We start from the raw sequence: 17,771 nt of genomic DNA, 5'->3' as shown, positions 1-17,771 counted from the left end.
GTGATTCTTTATTAACCACGGACAGTAATGTTTCTTGTAAATAATAAATATAGACAGTGGCGTAGCTAATGAGCTATGGGCCCCAGTGCAAATTTTACATTGGGTCCTCCAAGCACTCTGTGCATAACAATTGATTCGGGGCACCAAAACCTGCCAAGGACAACTATAGTATCAGAGGTGCAAGATGGGGATGGGAAACAGTTAATGATTACTACTATTCATAGCATCTATGGAAGTGATTATTACCAGCACAGGACCAAATAAAGGGCTAATATTGTGGTTGATGGATGGCCCTGGTGCCTCTGCATCCTCTATTGCTACACCACTGGATATAGAATGCATGCTCTGTAGTTATGATTAGTAATGCATGTTGCACATGTAGTTGCATGCGCACAAACATGCATGCTATTGACTATTGGTGTGCACTTAATGCTGAAATACTTATTTCCACATGCTGATCTATTGCTGCAATTACACAGAGCCACCCACCCCTATTGCTCCACCGCAACTGCTAAGGGCTGGTCCCACCTATCTGATTGTACAGCTAAACACTCGCTCCATCACGGGTGATGGGCCCATTGTACGCAGGGAGATTGAGTACCGTGTCAGCGGAGGAACCTGGAGGGAACGTCATTCTGTCACCTCACACACTTACAAACTGTGGCACTTGGATCCTGACTCTCAATACCATATTTCTGTGCTTCTTACTCGGCCTGGGGAGGGAGGCACCGGGAGACCCGGACCAGCACTCGTCAGCCGGACAAAATGTGCAGGTAGGAGATGAAAGCTGTCATAAATGATAACAAAGTATGTAAGGGCCTGACTGTTGTTAAAGTTATGATTTTGGAAGCCCAGAGAAGAGCTGTTATTTGTAAGATTGCACAAAGCATACAGCAGATGGGGAGGAGTGAGATGCACTGAGCTGTTGGGAAGTTTTAACAAAAGAACAGTGGGGCTTTGTTATGCTATAAAGATGCTGCATGTCATAGCTGCTGGATATTGTTGTATTTCTAGGAAGCTGAATGGGACATCCGAACAGCTGTAGACTGCAGTTTGTGTAACTAGTTAAGTCACGGTCAGTTCCCAGTCTTACTGTCTCTTTTGTTGTATCTTTTTAGAGCCCATGCGAGCACCCAAAGGCCTTTCATGTACAGCTGAGCAGCCACGCCAGCTGACTCTGCACTGGGAAGCAGTTGGCTTTAACATCACTCGCTGTCACACCTACTCGGTGACACTGTGCTACTACTATGAATCAAGCACACTGCAAGACTGTGTAACAGTGGAGGGAGGAGCCAGTTATTATATGCTCCCAGGCCTTGCGCCATACAGTGCGGTCCATTGCCGGCTTGTGATTTCCAACCCTGAGGGCAGAAAGGAGGGCAAAGAGGTCACCTGTTACACACAGGAGGATGGTGTGTGCGCTTTTCCACTTTATTGACATACTTCCATTATTCAGACTTACAATCTCCATACATAGTAATATGCGGAACTGTTTATTTTGCATTTCAGTCCCAGGAGGCATTGCCTCTGAATCTCTGCTGATCACGCCAATTGATGATGCCATTCTGTTGTCTTGGGATGAGCCTGCTGAACCTAATGGGATACTCACTCAATATGAGGTCAGATATTTATAATTATCACTCTCAATGACGCTTTCCTATTTCCTTGTAATGATCCAGCAAATGATAGATTTAAAATAAATCACAGAAATAGCATATAAATGCCAGTTTTGGTAAATAAAGGAGTTCTTAGTAAATGAGATCAGAACTGCTGGGAGTCACAAGGAAAATGCTCTGTGAGTGGTCCTATTACTCAGGAGGAGAGCTGCTGGGGGATGTACAATGACAGGGCATGTTTAGCAGGTAAGACCTGCCTTATTTACCAAAACTAGAAAATCAAACAAAGGTTTTGGTTTGACTTACATTTGCCCTAAGAAGTATTAATTGCAGTGGTAAGTTACAATGTGATTTATGCTGCTCCCTGCTAGATAGCTGACATTTGAAACAATTGTTTGTGATCAATTCAGGTGACAGTTTAGGATTGATCATTGTACAGACTCACTGCTTGGATCAGTGTTAAGCAGCCTGTTCTGATTTAAGAAAAGGGTTGGTTGCAGCATGAATAGACTAAAAACAGGAGTCAGTCAAGTAATTTACAACATGGCAGGTTGTGAGGGAGGCTAGTGAGGTCAGTTGCCACCTGTGCTCAGGGGTAGATAGACATGAGCAGATAGAGATGTTGTAGCAACAAAATTGTAGTAGGTGTATATAACATTACACTGATGTAGGGCAGTCTGGGTAATATCTGATTATTCACGGTCTTCAGAGTAGCTTTTAATTACTGTATGTTTTCAAATATAAGCCGACCTAAGCATAGGCTTATATAAGCCGACCTAAGCATAGGCTGACCAGCCCCCCCCCCCCAACTTTTACCTGGAAAAAAATGATTGTGTCAAGTATAAGCCATGTGTAGGAAACTGAGCTGATTTATAAAGCCAGACAAAAGGAAAACTGGAGCAAATCTGGTGTGTTTATGTAGAGCAATCAATTAGCTTTCAGCACTGGACAATTTCTTCTATTTTGCCCTCATTTTCTCTGCAACTTTGGGTGCCCATCAACGATACAATCCCATGGACACAGGTGCCCGTAAACAATACATTACGTACTAAAAGTTCCCACTACTTACTAAAGGTGCCTATTAACGATACCTGACTTACTAAAGGTGCCCATTACTTATTAAATGTGCCCATTATCAGTAAAATCACACGGACTGCATCCTTAACCTCTTCAGGACCACAGGCTTTACCCCCCCCCCCAAAGACCAGGCCATTTTGTGTGAAATAGGCCACTGCAGCTTTAAGGCCAAGTGATTCCCCCCCCCCCTTTTCCCCTCACCAACCGAGGTCTCCGTTGGTGGGGTCTGACCACCCCCAGGTTTGTTTGTTTATTTTTAAATAAATATTTGCTGTGTCTTTTTTAAAACAATTTTAGTTTTTTTAATATGTAAATTACCCTCCCTCCCTCCATCTGCCTATCACAGCGATCGGCTGTGATAAGCTTCAGCCTATCACAGTGGATCGCTTCTGCCATGTCACACGTCTGTCCCCAGTACAGCGCTGCTGTAGATCGCATCGCTGTACCAGTAATCAGACGGCGTAACAGTCTCCCGAGCGGCTATTGCCGCTTCGAGACTGAAGGCGGAGCTTTGCTCCGCCGACCATGCAGGAGATGCACACGCAGCCTGCGCGTGATCTCCTGCAAAACAGAGCCCCAGGACTTTACACCGATCGGCGTTAGGCAGTCCTGGGGCTGCTGCCACGGTCGGCTAGTAGTTAATGGGTGACTTTACAAAGTGATTTATCAATAATGGGCACCTTTAGTAAGTAATGGGCACCTTTATTAAGACCTGTGTGTCACTCTTGATGTACAGAGTGCTGCGGCATATTTTGCTGCCCTGAGTGGAGCAGAATGTGTGGTAAACTGCTGTATGCGCGGTGTCCTCTGTGTCCAGTCGAGACTCTTCTGTAGCCTGTCAGGTGCAGTCTTATCTCTATTGCCCCTGCAGTGGCGCACATCATGAGAGGCTAGAGGGCATCAGAGCAGTAAGACTGCGACTGAGTGGCTACAGAGGAGTTCCAGCAGCAAGGACCGGTAAGCAAAAGAAGGGGGGGTTGCACATGGCCATCAAAGTCTGCAGCAGCTCTCTGCACATGGTTCGGGAGGGGTGTTTGCATAGTGCAGTCAGTGATGCACCGAGGGGTGTTACTATCTAGTAAGGACTTAAGTATAAGCCGAGGCCCCCACTTATGGGCTACCTTTTTGTCACAAAAACTCAACTTATACTCAAGTATAATGTTAGATTTTATGCCAACTGTTTTAACGTTTTGATGCCTTCAAGCTGCATGTGTCATATTTTCGTACAGAAAGTCTTCTGTATATTTTTCAAAACATTACATCCAGTCCTGAATATTAGAATAATCTTGTCACGAGTGAAAACCATGTAATTTTGTGACCGAATACTTTGAGGTGCACCTGTAATCAGCATTCCTACATGCTTTCTTTGGCAGGTTAGGGGAATATTTATAGACAAAACACATAAAACTAGAAGAAAAAAAAATACTAGTACTAGTGGATAAACCAGATCTTCTCTCTTTTTTCCTGTAGCTCAGTTACCAAATCATTGAATCTTCAGATCCTGCTGTGACTGTGCCAGGACCTCGTTCTAACATCTGTAAACCTCCCAATGAAACGTCCCATCTTCTCAATAACTTGCATCCAGGAACCACCTATCTACTAAGTGTGCGAGCACGCAACAGCAAAGGCTACGGACAAAGTGCTCTCACCGAGCTCACCACCAACATTTCAGGTGCATATCTTTCATTGCTGAAATGTTTTTATGTGTTTCTCTCGGTCTTTGCAATATTCTAGATGTGTCATATTTTCATTGATATCAGTTTATTGGTTTTAGTTATCTCTGAAGCCTTCATGCTGGAGAGGCAGTGTTTTGGTATTATGAAACCATTCCTGTGAACAACAAGGAAAGGCTGTGCCACTAGACACCTGCCTGGAGCATGATATGCATACACCTGGGTTCGTAGATGAAGCGTAGATGAAGCGTAGATGAAGCACCCCCTATTCAAACCTCAATGCAAAGAAGAAAATGGTCCACACTCTAGGGATGCCTGTTTGCGTAAAGATTTGGTTTGAGTAAAAAGTAGGTGCATATAATTTAGGAGCAACAAAGTCCCAATGCATTATGTGTGAAACACATTGGGTCTTCGTGCACCCACTCTTTATGCAATGAAATCTTCAACCAAGCAGATATCCCTGGAGTGAGGATCGTTTTCTTCTTTGCATGAAACTATTCCTATCAAGTTGTATTGCATTGATTTTTTTTTTATTTTTTTTAGTAAGCGGTTTAAATTTAAATCAAATCTTCAGGAATTAATCTCCCAGCACCTAACAAACATTCCCTTGTTACATTCATAATAATTAATAGGAAATAATTAAAAGCTGCTTAAAAAGAATGTAGGTGTTGGCTTTCTTTCAATGAAGACAACTGTTCAATATATATTTTGACAGTTTATTGGAAAGGGCAAACAACAAAAGGTCGTTTGTCTTTTTCACGCTCCAATTAACTTGCAGTAAACTTTTTCAACAAATTGCTGCAATTTTGTGACGATTTTACCGCAATTAATATGCAATTCATTTGAAGCGTGTTTTTAAAAACTGAAACGGATCGTAAAGTTGCTCTGCAGTGTGTCTCTGCCCTAGAGATAATTTGGATTACTGTTATAGTTGTGCTAAACTCAAAATGTAAAATAAACAACAAGACTAAATGCTCTGCTTCTCTTGCCTCCCTGTCACCGTTTTCTGTAAGTAGTGATATATGGGGTCTCCTCCAGGATGCCAAGCATGCATCCATTCCCTAAAGGGAACCTAAGGTGAGAGACATATGGATGAATCAGCTAATTTCGGCACAGCGCTACCATAGGCGGTAATAAGAATTATGGCTATAGCGGCACTCAGTGAATAATTTGGGCGCTGTTGCTAGCCAGAGCTCAAGTTAAAAAACAAAAAGAGGTAATGCAGCTGTTGCTCGAATTACGTATTGCCCCCACCTCCCAACGAGTTGCAATAACTTAGAGGGGAAATAGCATTAACGCCATCAAGGACATTGCCTGCAGCAGGATGAGCCGTCTTTCAGCTTCACCTGCACCGAAATGCGGCTGTGGACATTTCAAATGTATGCCAAATGGAGGTTGTCATACTTATTCCCTTTTAAACATTACACTTTGCCTGGCAGTCCTGCTAGTCCACTGCATCTAATAATTTGAGCCATAGACCCTAAACAAGCTTGCAGATCAGATGTTTCTGACAAAAATCTGACAAGATTAGCTGCATGCTTGTTTTAGGTGTATGGTTCAGACACTACTGGCTAAAAAAATATCAGCAAGACTGCCAGACAACTGGTATTGTTTAAAAGGAAATAAATATGGCAGCCTCCTTATGTTTCTCACCTTGGGTTCCTTTTAAGGCCTCTTTCCCATAGAAGGCTGAACTGCACGCTTTTCAGGTAATTCAACCTACTAAGAGCATGGGACGCAATTTTACCCAGCAGCATAACAATCTATCACGTTTACCTTCAGTCTCGTGTGAAAGACCTGAGTTGTAAATGTGCTTGGACCCCCCAGCAAAACTTTGAAGCCCCCCCCAATGTTCACAGCCTTTCCCTTGCCTACCCCTGGTGACCCTCACAGCCTGGGGGCCCATCTTGCTAGGGTCGTTAAAAATGTCATAATCATCACACCCATAACAAGTATAGCCACAAAAACACTCAATCTAAGGGATGGACCCCTTCACCAGAGGGAGTGAAGTGGTAGTTGGGGCCCCCTTAAAGCTCTGGGCCCCCCTGCAGGCACAGGGGCTGCTCCCCTCTAGTTACATGCCTGGGCCCTAGCTCCAATTAGATTTATGCTAGGCAGCATGGTGAGGTGGTAAGAGATGCAGGGCATTACTGAATTGGCCAGTACACACTGCAATTTTGGGTAGGGACAGTAATCTTAAATCACAAGGTAAGTTTGAGGTTTGGGAGAAGTTCTGGGTAACATTTTTTTTCTAGTATCTTGATTTAGGATAGGTTGTAAAAAGAAATACTAAGGCCTTTTCACAGTAGGACGTTGCGTTTTGATGTGACGTTAAAGTTGCAACGCAAATTACAATGCAATGCCCCAAAAAAGTCGCACCGCAACTTTTAATGCCCCGTTATGGTCGCATACAGTAGAGCATATAGGCAATGAAAAGTATGTTTCCAAGTCATTACTGAGCATGTGCAAACAGTCCAATGCATCTAATAATGTGTAAAACGCACTGCATGCAGTACTTTCACTTAACCTGCAGCGTTACTCACCAACGCAACGTGTGCACTGTGAATAGGGCATTGATTTTTCATTGCAGTGAGTTATTCTGCGTTACATGTTGTTTTAACGTGCGACTTAAACATCGCACTGTGAAAGAGGCCTTATACACCATTATGTACTCACACATGAAAACATGTTTCACTTTCATAGAATCCCTATGCATGTTAAACAAAGCACTGTTACTCTGGATACCATGTAAACGGTTGTGCAGTTTTCTTATTTCAATTCATAGTTGAACCTCCTGTTCAGCTTTAGGAAGTTGCAGTGTTTCTTGCCTGTCGTCATAACAGTTGTGGCTGTTGAGCTTAGTGCAAGGGATCTTCTGACATTAAGATCTGATGCTGTAGAGATGCGGCGAGTGGGATGGATTTTTTCTCTCCCTCTGGAGGAGGAAGAAAGAGGAAGATGTTCTTTGAAGAGTCTAGTTTGTGTCTGGGCATTTCCATTTTCTCATTTTGGCTTTCTTGGACATCAATAGTCTTTGTTGATCTATATAGCTAGCACATTCTAAATAAGTAAACAACACTGGGCCCGATTCATTAAAGAAAGACATTTTCCCCTTTCCTGTCTTCACTTCAGATACATAATTGGGTTTGGAGGAACGTTAAAAAAATGAATTGTCATGAAACTGACTAGGTATTTGAAGTGAAAACAAAAAAGTTGAATCTGCGTTTCTTTAAAGATGTACTCTACTTTCATTAGAAAAGTTATATGGCATATCTGTACTATCAAGATTACCGATTTGTAGTTTAATACTATTAAATATTGCTTTTTCCATTCCATCCATCAGCTAGTAGAATGTTTTAATCCCTTTACATATCTAAAATCTCATTCTACACGGTGGACCTTGAGGATGACTGTGTAATGCTGGGGGTCATACTTTCTGACCACCCAGCACAACAAGGCTAAGAGCTGGATAATGGAAGAGGCTCCACAGATGAACACAGGAGTAATGAACAAGGGAGCAAGATTGCCCAGAGCAACTGCAGCTCTGGGCCGCCTTAAAGGGGCAATGCTGCCAATGATGGATTACACAGCATACTAATCATACATTTATTATCCAGTTGATAAAAACAAGCTAAAATCCATCAAAATTAAAATGAAAATATGACATTTAAAAACAAAATGGCCATTCCATTATTCATCTACTAAGAAACTATTTAAATCTGTTGCTAAATTAAGACCAGCTTGCTGCAATTTATCTAGACAGTAGATCCCAAGTGTTTCACATTGCGAGAGAGTTTTGATGACATTACCTCCTCTCCAATGTTGGGCCATCTCTCTATACCAAAACACTTAATGCCCTGAGGATCACCGCTGTGGACTTCTCGCAAACCGATCCGATACAGTGTGTGATTTGAGTCTGTTTTTAATATTGTTCACATGCTCTGAGGATCACTGTTTTAGTTTCCTACCTGTGGAAACCAGGACAGCTGTAGTGAAAGAGAGGTATAATCAGAGTAAAGAAACAGTTTGTTAAGGATTACTACTATGCATTGCACATATAGAGAAGTTCATTACCAGCATAGCTCCAATGCAAAGCTAATAAGATGAATGATGGAAGGCCCATAGTGGGGTCCCTCTGGCCCAAAGGCCCCGGGGCAGTCGCAATCTTTGCGTCCCCTATTGCTACACCACTGTTGAAAATTAATCGCAACGACTAATATAACTTGGAAGACATTTTATTTAATGCTTTGTGGAACTCTTCTATAGAGAAGATACAAGATAAATAGTCCCGTGCTCCAGTGTAGAGTACTTTATGTGAACTAATTGCCATTATGTTTAGAACACGCTTTCATGAGATCTGCCAGCCACTTCAGGTCACAGCACTGTATCTTTCTGCAGTCTGACAAAGCTGGTAGATTTTTCAGATGAATATGTACTGTCAATCCACATACAATGATTAACGCTGAGTACTTCAGTACTTAGCTATTTACCGGTACTCTATAAGAGACTGGATTAACAAGCCTTTGCTTTTAGTTCTGTAACAAAAGGGCGGTGACTTTTTACATGAGAATACAGTGGGATGCAGTGTTAATTTCCGACATGCAGATGTATACAGAAATTCCACTTCGTGCCCCACCTCCTTCTGCCCCCACTCCTTTCCAAGGCTTTTGATAATTAAACTTCTCAACTACAGAGGCATGGTGGAAATACTAAGGGCTTCCAGAAACAAAGGAATTCTAATGTTTAAAAATGCAAACATTTCTATCTGCTCTGATTTCTCTCCTGGGATACAGAGACAAAAAAATTATGAGAAAATAATTGAAGAGAAACTTTTAGTATTCCATGTAATATCCAGCTGAGCTGAGAATCATAGATGCTTTTTCTTTACAAATCCAGGTTAGGTTCACCACAGTAGACTGTTCTTTTGCATTTTTTACAAGAAACCTGAACAAAATATAAACTTATAAGTAAGGATGAGTGAGCACATTTTTAAGAGAAGCAAACTGCACCCACTTTTGACTGACAAGGGGGCCATGGCAGTGAGGGTTAACTTACTTTGATGTTCACGTCTTGCCAAGGTTTTTAACGCTGCGCTCCATCCTCCTGCTACTTCCTGTTTCTCAGTACAAGTAAAATTAAGTGTTCAAGACAGAATAGGCTAAATTTGAATACATAAAAGGGGCCTGTAGGTGTAAATCATCAGTCCTTATTGTTAAAACACAGCATTGTTAGCACTTATTTACAAAACACATGATAAATCTATCAGACTGTGCCAAACTGTTTTGTGCTTATGGTCTTAGGGCTGGTTTACACTGAAACCTGCGCACACCCAATCCATGACAATGGCAACACAAAATGTATGCATTGCATACAATGCACTGCTGCATGCATTTTTACTCAATGCTATTGTAATACATAGTTGTGCACTGTGTATCCATGCTAGACTACCACTGCATTACGCTATACCGGATTCACTATAAACCAGTCCTAACTTTAGAGTCGTGAACTCAGGATGCATTGCAATGGGTACATATGCCATAAATATACAAGGAGACTGTCATTCTCCTCCTCTTTGAAAACCAGCTGTACCATATCTAGTGGTGGTTGCTCTGCCTTAAATTGTATTTAGTCAGCTAGCTTTATTGGCTTATTTAGCTTACATTCATCCTAGGGAGTGGGACAACCACTTAGCAACAGTTGATGGGTCCGAAGGTGACGCTAGTGCTTGTGTAAGATTTTGCAGACTTTATTGGGAAATAGGTTGTTGTCCCATGCAATAAGTTAGTAAAGGCCTGTTCCCACCACGCGATTTTCCTAATGACTGGCATTCTTTTGAGTAACCATTTCCATGATCTCGCGACGTTGGTACTGGCACGCGATCATGCAAATGACTTTAGCAACATGCGGGGATAATGACCATCACAGTGACTCAGCGCAAAGTACTGCGATCACTTACATTTCTGCTCTCGCACGTCACATAATGTTGCAAATACCTACCGGCTGAGAGAAGGATCTTGGAACACTCATCGCCAGGGAGACCTCGCTGGATCCACCTTCCTCTGTTGGGTAATGCACAATAAGCTTTAGAGTATAATAAGAAACAAACTAACAATACATCACATTTGGCTAGAAAACATTTGGAAATATTATATTAGGAATAGATCACAAAGGAATAACAACTGAAAACTGTGCCATACATAAAAACAGCTAAAGCTGGCTAACAGTAACAATACTTAATTGAGCTAAATTTTGTATTTCATTCAAATAACTACTAGTTCTTCTGTAAAGGAGCAGAGACTAAAAGAAGTGCAACAAAAGAATGCATAAAAGTTAAGTAACACATTGTTCAAACAGAAAGGGAAATTAATTATCCTACTTATAAATGTAATTAACATTGCAGGGTTTCTTCTTGTGTTGAGTCTGCTACTTATAGAACCAAGTATATAATGATCACTGCACTGAAATAAACATCCTTATGTTTTGATAGCCTTTGAGAAAAAAGTATTCTGTTAAAAGACATAAGGCCCATATGCAATTCTCTTTTTCTCCTTAGTTTTCTCCAAATTGATATTTTTAAACCTTGTAAATAAACAGCTTTTTAAGCCACCAGGAAGCAAGAAATACACTGATTACTATTGACAGTACTTTTCCACCTATTTTTGATATTTTTTTCAATTGCAAGGTACTGAAAAGTTATCTTAAACAAAGGATTAAAAATGATCTCCTAGAACAGGGGTCTCAAACTCGCGGCCCGCGGGCCATTTGCGGCCCTCGGTACAATATTTTGTGGCCCCGGCCGGCAAAAGCAAAAGAGACACTGAAGCGAACTATTTTTGCCTATTTTACCTTATAGTTCGCTTCAGTGCTCCCAAATAATCCGCCGCATCCCGCCGCTAAACGAGGACTGCAGAGCCCCCAAATCCCCCCGGCAAACATCCACGACTGCGCTGCGCTACAGCTTCCAGCTGTAGCTCTGCCCCTCCTGACATCAATCGCCGCACGGATCGCCGCCTCTCCCCGCCCCTCTCTGTGAAGGAACAGTGAGGGGGGCGGGCAGAGGCGGCGATCCGCCTCGATTGACGTCAGGAGGGGCAGAGCTGAAGCTAAAAGCTCTACCCCTTCTAGGAAATGCCGGCAGATTCCCCTCCCCCCGGGGGATTTGGGGGCTCTGCAGCCCTCGTTTTGCGGTGGGGACACGGCGGATTACTTGTAATGGGAGCACTGAAGCGAACTATAAGGTAAAATAGGCAAAATAGTTCGGACACTTCATGTTCAGAAGAAATAATTAAAACTGTTAATAATGACATTTGAGGACTTTTTTGTGTGAAATCCCTTATGCGGCCCAGCCTCATCATGACTTTGCCTCCTGCGGCCCCCAGGTAAACTGAGTTTGAGACCCCTGTCCTAGAAGAAAACTCAGGTGGAAAAAGTTAATTGCATATGGGCCACTATCTCAGTTGTAGAAGGCAACCTGAAATGAGAACAAAATTCATCTTCTTTTTCGTTATCAATAATGCCAGTTGCCTGGCTGACATGCTGAAGTTTTAGCTTTAGTAATTTTGGAGTCACACACCTACAACAAGCATGCAGCCACTGGAGTCAGATTAGAGTCAAAGCATCTGATGTGGTTGCTCATTCTAGGTCAGAGTCTTCGAGTATTAGAGGCCGAGCATCATCACAAACGTCAAGCAACTGGAATTGTTTATTACAGAATGAAGATGGCAGCCTCTTTATTCCTCTCTTCAGGTTCTCTTTAAAGGTGCCCATTAATGAAAACATTTTTTTAATCAGAAAGCAATAGTTTAGGTAATTGTTCCCATTAATGCATCGATTAGGGCATTTTCTCTCTTCCAATTCAGTGGTAAATTTCAACATTAGATCGACTAAATTCTCTGTTCTGATCAACCATAGAATAATTTTACATCAATTTTTACCACACACTGTACAGTTTTCTCTACAATTGTATTGGGAAAATTGTATCAAAAGAATGCATCTGCTGAAAAAATTGTTAAATTAATGGACACCTTAAGAGATTCATGCAATCACCAGGAATAACTTAAAGGCTGGCAAGGAAGGGTGCTGTTGCAAGGTGGATGACCTATTCCCTATGACAATTGCAGTTGGCAGATCATAAATTCCCGCAAAGTATTCAATTCACTTGATATACAGCTCCTGGGCAGAAACCAGAGTAGCACAAACTCGGGGTCACTCCTGAGAACTTTAGTCTATCTACTTCTGAACACAACTAATATCTTGTACAGTTCCTGAGGCATCAGGGAAAGAGTGACAGCAGTAGGTCTGTCCTGAAAAAATGATAAAGCATCTTTATCCGTGGGTTGGCGGACCACATTCTTAGGTAGACCACATTCTTGACACACTTTGTGTTTTTCCTGATGTCTCTGAAGCAAACAGATCTGTCTGTTACTAAAAGATTGATATGTCATTGCCAACCCACTCATGAGAGTGACATATTGTGGCAAGAGAGGGCTTCTGCCATCTTCTAGGTTTCCCCTAGTGTATAATCTTTTGATAACCAAATCTGAAAACACCATCAACCTCTGACCACTGCCTGAAGAGAGAAAGTTCAAGGTAATCATTGTGATAACTACTGTATTTTTTGGACTATAAGACTCACTTTTTCTCCCCCAAATGCAGAGAGTTCCTGACTTGTGAACGCCTGCCAATAAGTACCTCCAACCTGCTGCAATGTCAGGGAGTCCCTGTACTGTGCCCATGCAGAGGAGGACACAGGGGGACACAAAGGGGCATAGAGGAGGACACAAGGAGGACAGATGCAGACACATGAGGGACACAGGGAGACACAAGAGGTACAAAGGGGCATTAAGTACAAAAGGGGGAATAATGCACAAGATGCCCTTCACCATGGATGCACCAGGTTTAGTATATATTTTTTCCCCTAGTTTTTGTCTTCTTGACCTAGATTCGTCTTATGGTCATGAGTGTCTTACAGTCCGAAAAATATGGTAGTTCTTTGTGCCCAGAAACCTAAATGACAGCGTTGAATGTTGGACAAGCCAAACGCAATGACTGTCCAAATCTCCTCTGTCTATGTGAATTGATTACAGTAAATGTTTGTGTTTATGTTATGTTTTTATTACGTAAAAAAACATATTTTGTGTCTACCATTATAATAAAGTCATTGTTTTGAATTAGGTGTGTGAGATTTTCCAGCCTGAAGATCTTTGGTTTGATGAATTTGTTTAGAAAGTTTACATTGAAGACTTAACCATCTTATTTTGACACAGGAAAAAATGCATTAACCAACCTCTTATTAGAGGACAAGTTCTATCTTTCCCGGAGCAAGAGCCTGAGAAATAATAGAATCTAATGACTCACTTGTAGAAGCTTGGGGTTTTCTTATTTTTAAAGTAAACTTGTTGACAGGGTGAGACAAGCCTCTCTATCACTCTCAGTACCCAGTGATGTGATCAAATTGTTTCTCAGATGGCGAAACCGTTCTGAAGGAATGAGTGGAAAGGAAATATTTTTAACAGGATATTTTCTTTTCTTCTATTTGAGGTGTTCCTTGTGAAGGAAGTTGATTGGTCCGAATCATAGAATGTCATTGAGATTCTTCTGGAAATAATTTTTTTAATGTGACATCTTGTAGTCATGTCCCCTTAGTTGTTGCAAACATATTCTAAGGTCTAGTTGAATGAAACCCAGCCTTGGTTTTTTTTTTTGTAACCAACAAGGCTGGGTCTATATTAGGAGTCACTAAAGTCTACATATCAGGAATGCATAGATAATACCTTAGGGCTAAATTATACGCCTTAACCCACACAGGGCATTTGTAAATTATTAGAGATAAAGGTTCTGGAAGCATTTTCCAAATGCCATTTGACTAGCCAAGTTTGCATCAACCAATGCAGATTTCAGTGAGGCAAAGGCCTCTCTCCCCTTGTGGAACCCAATGCTCAAACAGGTCTTAGAGAGGTTAATTTACATAGCGAGCTGATCATTTCATTTGTGGAACAGAGCACTTTCCTTCATCTGTCTCCTTTTGTCTTTTTTCTTTGATTTGATTTTTTTCTTCTTAGTTTCTAATTACATGGCACCATATATGTAGACAGCAGGCTATCATAGTCTGCAAACAAGAACCTGCCTGTCATAAGGGATTATAAGGTGCATTTTTCCTGACCATTTGCAAATACTTAAACCTATATTGCAACTGTGGTTGAAGGGGTATGAATTAATTACATTTTTAAAATGTTTGTCTGGTCAGGGGCTTTAAATAGGAAGTTTGTATTCTAATATAGTGGAATTAAACCAAGCAATGCCAGAGATGGATCTCCTGTTACCAGAAGTGTCTGCAGTTGTTGCTGCTAAAAGTGGCACAGTGATCATTTCATTTGGGGGATGGAAATTATTTTTTCACTTAAAGTGGTCTAACACCCAGCATTTCAACTTTGCTTTAAAAGATTGCTTACAGCTTATAAACTATTATGCCAGATTTTTTTTTTAGCAGAAATTCACTGAATGGATTAAACATGACATTTCAGTGCTGCATTTAGCTAGAAATTCTCCTCCGTGCTTGCTTGTTTAGTTACGAATGTATCTATCTACAATGTAACAAACAAACACTGCTCTGAGAGAACAAAGAGGGCTTCCCCGGCAGGCTTTTCAAAGGTCTATTTGTATTCCAAATAAAGATACATTTTGTAACTAAAGATAAGAACGGATGCGGATTCCTAGTTAAATCCAACACTAAAATGTCATGTTTAACCCATTCAGTGAATTTCTGCTTAAAAAAAAATCTGGCATAATAGTTTGTAAGCTGTAAGTAATCTTTTAAAGCAAAGTTGTAATGCTGGGTGTTAAACCGCTTTAAGTGGTATGGGGCGTTTTTTTCCTTCCGTAAACCAAATGAGTATTCAAAAGACATGTATTATGTTTATTTAGCTTTATTTGTTTGGAGATTACAAATGAAGTGTTAAGAATAAGAATAGAGGAAATCGGGAAAGGGGAAAGCACTACATACACATATACAGTTCAGTAATAAGATTTCTTTCACTTTAACAGCAGCTAATTTGCAGTTTTCCTCTTCTAGCTCCTGCTTTTGATTACAGAGACCTACCGGCGCCTATTGCTGAAACGGACCAAACCATAACAGTCCTTCTAAGGCCTGCACAAGGAAGAGGATCCCCTGTCAGGTATGTTATTATTATTATTATTATTTAGTATTTATATAGCGCCGACATATTACGCAGCACTATACAGTGTATATATATATCTTGTCACTAACTGTCCCTCAAAGGAGCTCACAATCTAATCCCTACCATTGCCATATGTCTATATTATGTAGTGTATGTATTGTAGTCTAGGGCCAATTTTTTTTTAGGGGGAGCCAATTAACTTATCCGTATGTTTTTGGGATGTGGGAGGAAACCGGAGTGCCCGGAGGAAACCCACGCAGACACGGAGAGAACATACAAACTCTTTGCAGATAGTGCCCTGGCTGGGATTCGAACCAGGGACCCAGCGCTGCAAGGCGAGAGAGCTAACCACTACGCCACATTACTGTTATCCAGAAGATGACACAGCCTAATATGCAGCACTGTACATAAAATAAGGGAAGTAAATTACAAATTGAGCGCAAACGTTCACAAGAACATAGCACCGGAGGAGATTTACAGCCTGTCTCGGAGAGCTTACACTCTAATTATTTGTTCATCATAGCTCCAACATATACTTTGACCCATGAAATATAAATCACACTATCCTTATTTGGAACAGCTTACAATTGTTTTAAAGAAAAGTCTTACAGGCAAATCCGTTTTTACATAAACTCTACCAGTAGCATGCTGGCTAAACTCACCTGATTGCAGTCACTGAGAGAGAAATCCCAGCTTGCACCTTCAGAAATATTCTCAAGCTTCTCAGCAGTCCTGAAAATCAAGACTCTTATTTATATAAAATTCGAGTTTGCACTGGGCAGTGAATTTTTGACACACCCTCTTACAAATCTCACAACTAGACTGTCTGTAGCATCAGGTAAGAATGAAAATGTGTCCCTTTGTAATAGTTCCCAGACTCCTATCAGAAATGCCTATCCCAATAAATGCAAAAAAGCTCATTTTTGTGGGACTCTGCTGCAGCACAAGTGGCTTTGCAGCAGTGTCATAAATCGTGGCTCTGGCTGATGTCCAGTCCCCAGTTCCATACAATAATGGCTGTTGAATGGAGACTTTGTTGTCAGTGTTGAACCCACTCTGGACAGGGAAGACACCATAAGTGAGTGGAGTTTGGAACAGTCATGCATTACTCCACCAATGTCAACCATTGGGGCAGCAACATTGTCTCAACTGTCACTACCTCAATTAGTACCTACCACTATAGCTATAAAAAGCAAAAAAAAATAACGCAAACAGAGTAGAATCATCCACCAGGCAACCTAGGCAGGTGCCTGAGACCTAGTTGGTGTCTAGGGGCCCATCAGCCACCTTCTTTGACCTCTCTCCGCTCCGCTTCTGCATCCTCTTTGTTTTAAATGTAATAAAAGTTCAACAAAGTACATTAGGAGACGGAACTCTGTCTATTGCACATGCTGATCTACTGTTTTACTGTACAGTTCACCAGTAAAGCACCTCCTGATTACATATCAGAGATAACAGAGAGTCTTGTGATATCTCTCAGCTGCATCCATTTTCTTCTTCTGCTGATCGTGACCAAACAAAGCAAAAATAAAGAAACCAGGGAACATATTACAGAAGTAATGTTTGATGTGTCCCTTTCTTTGTTACACAAGGCTGTTGCCAAGAAGTAACGCTTTGTAAATACAGCTGGACATTTTTCTGTGTACTGTCATACTAAAGATCTACCCTAAAGTATATGGAAAGTGGCTGTGTCATCTGTATGCCTATGTCATACAAGCAAGAATGTGGCAGTTTGTCACATCCTTCACTGCAGTATTTAAACGGAGGCTGACAGTTGCTAGGCTGCTAATTGCTCTCTGCTGAATCACCAGCACATAAAATATCTGAGTTTTCTGTTCCTGCAACACTGGGGCAGGTTTATCAAAATGAGTGCAAAGAAAAATGACAAATTTTGGTTTTCTGGCATTCTGATTGGTTCCTCTGAGCATCTGCTCTGGCTCTGCATTGCTCCAGTGAGCCCTCTGTTGGTTTTGGTATACAGACACTCGCCTACTTACAAATGATTCCAGTTAAACAGATTCACTGCATCTTGCCCCCTGTAGGTTAACTGGCGATGTGGTGTCCTATGGACACCACGCCAGTTCACTGTTAATAGCTCACCAGCGGCTGTTGGCAGTCTACAGGAAAATGGTGTCTGGAGCTCAGCACTGGAGTCTATTTGGTTATCCACTGCTGGGCTCCACCCGCCATTTTTCCATAGCCTTTCACTGCTCGGCAATGCGCAGGAG

The 17,771-nt window shown here is 41.5% G+C and overlaps 1 protein-coding gene and 1 long non-coding RNA gene across 13 annotated transcripts in view; one reads left to right on the top strand and one right to left on the bottom strand.

Moving 5' to 3' along the window:
• Positions 1-17,771, top strand: part of PTPRU (protein tyrosine phosphatase receptor type U) — a 253,718-nt gene that overhangs the window by 144,321 nt on the left and 91,626 nt on the right. For all 12 annotated transcript variants that reach the window (XM_068269156.1, XM_068269157.1, XM_068269155.1 and 9 more), the window contains 5 exons: positions 480-773; positions 1,119-1,412; positions 1,510-1,619; positions 4,164-4,365; positions 15,438-15,540. In XM_068269156.1, coding sequence (XP_068125257.1) covers positions 480-773; positions 1,119-1,412; positions 1,510-1,619; positions 4,164-4,365; positions 15,438-15,540 — 1,003 coding nt within the window. The remainder of the gene's footprint in view (positions 1-479; positions 774-1,118; positions 1,413-1,509; positions 1,620-4,163; positions 4,366-15,437; positions 15,541-17,771) is intronic.
• LOC137546550 (uncharacterized) lies at positions 8,182-16,275 on the bottom strand. The gene is made up of 3 exons (XR_011026282.1): positions 16,206-16,275; positions 10,364-10,425; positions 8,182-8,352 (listed from the first exon to the last, which is right to left on the bottom strand). It is a non-coding gene; the product is annotated as an uncharacterized lncRNA (long non-coding RNA).

Source organism: Hyperolius riggenbachi, chromosome 2 (assembly GCF_040937935.1).
Source record: "Hyperolius riggenbachi isolate aHypRig1 chromosome 2, aHypRig1.pri, whole genome shotgun sequence".
In the NCBI taxonomy this organism is placed as follows: Eukaryota; Metazoa; Chordata; class Amphibia; order Anura; family Hyperoliidae; genus Hyperolius; species Hyperolius riggenbachi.
This window is presented reverse-complemented; position numbering and strand designations above follow the sequence as displayed.